Source organism: Austrofundulus limnaeus, unplaced genomic scaffold (genome assembly GCF_001266775.1).
Source record: "Austrofundulus limnaeus strain Quisiro unplaced genomic scaffold, Austrofundulus_limnaeus-1.0 Scaffold133, whole genome shotgun sequence".
Taxonomy (NCBI): domain Eukaryota; kingdom Metazoa; phylum Chordata; class Actinopteri; order Cyprinodontiformes; family Rivulidae; genus Austrofundulus; species Austrofundulus limnaeus.
In genome coordinates, this window is record NW_013952535.1 from 928,962 (window position 1) to 931,141 (window position 2,180).

Below are 2,180 nucleotides of genomic sequence, written 5' to 3' on the forward strand. Positions count from 1 at the left end.
ACATTATTCTCGTAATATTACGACATTAATCTTGTAATATTACAACTTTAATCTCGTAACATTATGACTAATCTCGTAATATTACAACTTTAATCTTGTAATATTATGACTTTGTTCTTGTAAAATTATAACTTTAATCTTGTAATATTACAACTTTAATCTCGTAACATTATGACTAATCTCGTAATATTACAACTTTAATCTTGTAATATTATGACTTTGTTCTTGTAAAATTATAACTTTAATCTCGTAATATTACGACTTTAGTATCATAATATTATGACTTTAATCTTGCAATATTACAACTTTAATCATAATATTACGACTTTAATCTCATAATATTACAAATTTAACCTCGTAATATTATGAATGTAACCTCATAATATTACGACATTAATCTCGTAACATCATGACTTTAATCTTGTAATATTATGACTTTTTTCTCATAAAATTACGACATTAATCTCGTAATAATAATAAAAAAATCTTGTGTGGCCCTAACATTCTGTTGTAGAATTAAAACACAAATAAACACAAATAAAATCAAATGTAGTTCTAAGATCAAAGTGAAAATCGTGATTTTTTTTTTCCAAAGATGAAAAGGTTTTTTAACTCAAACAGGTTCTTATTCATTAATAAATCGTGTACCTTTGACATCATTCTGCAGTTGTTTGGCCTTGTTCAGCAGTGTTTGACTCTTCTGAAGGGCGTTTTGAGCTGCATCTTTCACTGGAACATCTGGTCCTTGAGCCTGAGAAAAACAGCACACAAAGTTACCACTTCATACAGCCTCAGGGTCCCAACTCTCCTCTTCACCTTTTCCTTTTACGCCACCAACTTGTTTGTGTTAAAAAAATCTATAAAAATAGAAAAACACTAAAATGAACAAGGTACATGTATCCACAACAAAGATAGAAAGAAAGAAAAACCTAAAATGAAAATAAAAAATAGAATAAAAATAGAATAAATGCAATGAGGAAAAGTGAACAAAAAGTAAAATAGGGAGACAAAAAAGGACAAATGGAGAAAAAAGGAGATTTCAGGTGTGTGTAGTCATGATACTGTAATAAAAGAGGAAGATGAGAAGGAAGAGGGATGAAGAACTGCTTTGATCTCTCATCCATGACCAAAGCAGAGCATGAGCCTACATTTTGTTACTGCATACGAGCGCACATTATCCTTTGTGCTGAGAAAACACTTTCAAGCTCTGGATGGCTGAAGTGCTTGTCCTCTCCATCTACAGCCTGTATACATGGATGTTTACATCTCAGCCCAAAGCACCGTACGGAAAATACAAGAAAATGTAGAAAAATGAGCCACTTTTTAAAAAAATGTATTCTTGAGGTGTGAAGGAGTTCCTGAACTCACCAGAGCCAGCGCCTCACTTGCTCTCTGTTTGGCCGCCTTCGCCTCCTTCTCTGCTGCATCGATGTTGGCTTTAATGTTGCTGTAGGCATGGACGGCAGCTGTTGCATTGAAGGAGAGGTTTTTAGCTTCAGCCAGGATGCTATGAGAAGAGTGAGGAGAGGAGAACAACAAAAACACTGATGATTTGGACAATGGATCCCAGAAAAAGGATAGAAAAGATGTCAAAACAACCAACTCTTGTATAAATAAGGTTTTGTTACAAGAGGATTTTTATTTTCGATAATTTCTGTTAATAGATTTTCTGCTGTGCCTCCGGGTGTCGAACTGTGGATCAGTTTGAATCAAACGGTTCAACATGTTTGACTTTATCTGTATTTAATCAGAAGCTGAAAGAAACTTTGATTTCCTGTTTCTTGAACTGTGTGTTTAATTCTGACTGAATCAGACAATTTATTTATTTATTTACTCATTTTTTAATTGTTGTATTTTCTCTAATGGAGGTTGGGGTTGCTATGTAAAACCATTCTACTTTTATGACCTCTCCAGTACATTTTGTCTCATCTTATTTTCTTGTTTGTTTTTTCAAGTAAGTGCAAAAAAAAAAATAAATAAATAAAGATGCATTCAACTTGTTTCAAAGGCAAACACAGTCTTAAAATATTTTTTCAAAAACACTTATGGCTTAATTAAAAATAAAGGTTCATTCAGCTGACGTGAAAAATGCCACTAATTAAATATTTGACTTTCAGCTGAATCATCAATTCTCTATTTATGTCCACTGGGTGTAAAAATATGGTGCCTGTCTGGTGATA

At 32.6% G+C, this 2,180-nt stretch overlaps 1 protein-coding gene across 1 annotated transcript in view; it reads right to left on the reverse strand.

Moving 5' to 3' along the window:
* The window catches only part of lama2 (laminin, alpha 2), a gene marked incomplete at its 5' end in the record, with an annotated part of 234,410 nt that overhangs the window by 38,012 nt on the left and 194,218 nt on the right, over positions 1 to 2,180 (reverse strand). The window contains 2 exon segments of the mRNA XM_014015734.1: positions 649 to 751; positions 1,369 to 1,507. Of these exon segments, the coding sequence (XP_013871188.1) occupies positions 649 to 751; positions 1,369 to 1,507 (242 nt within the window).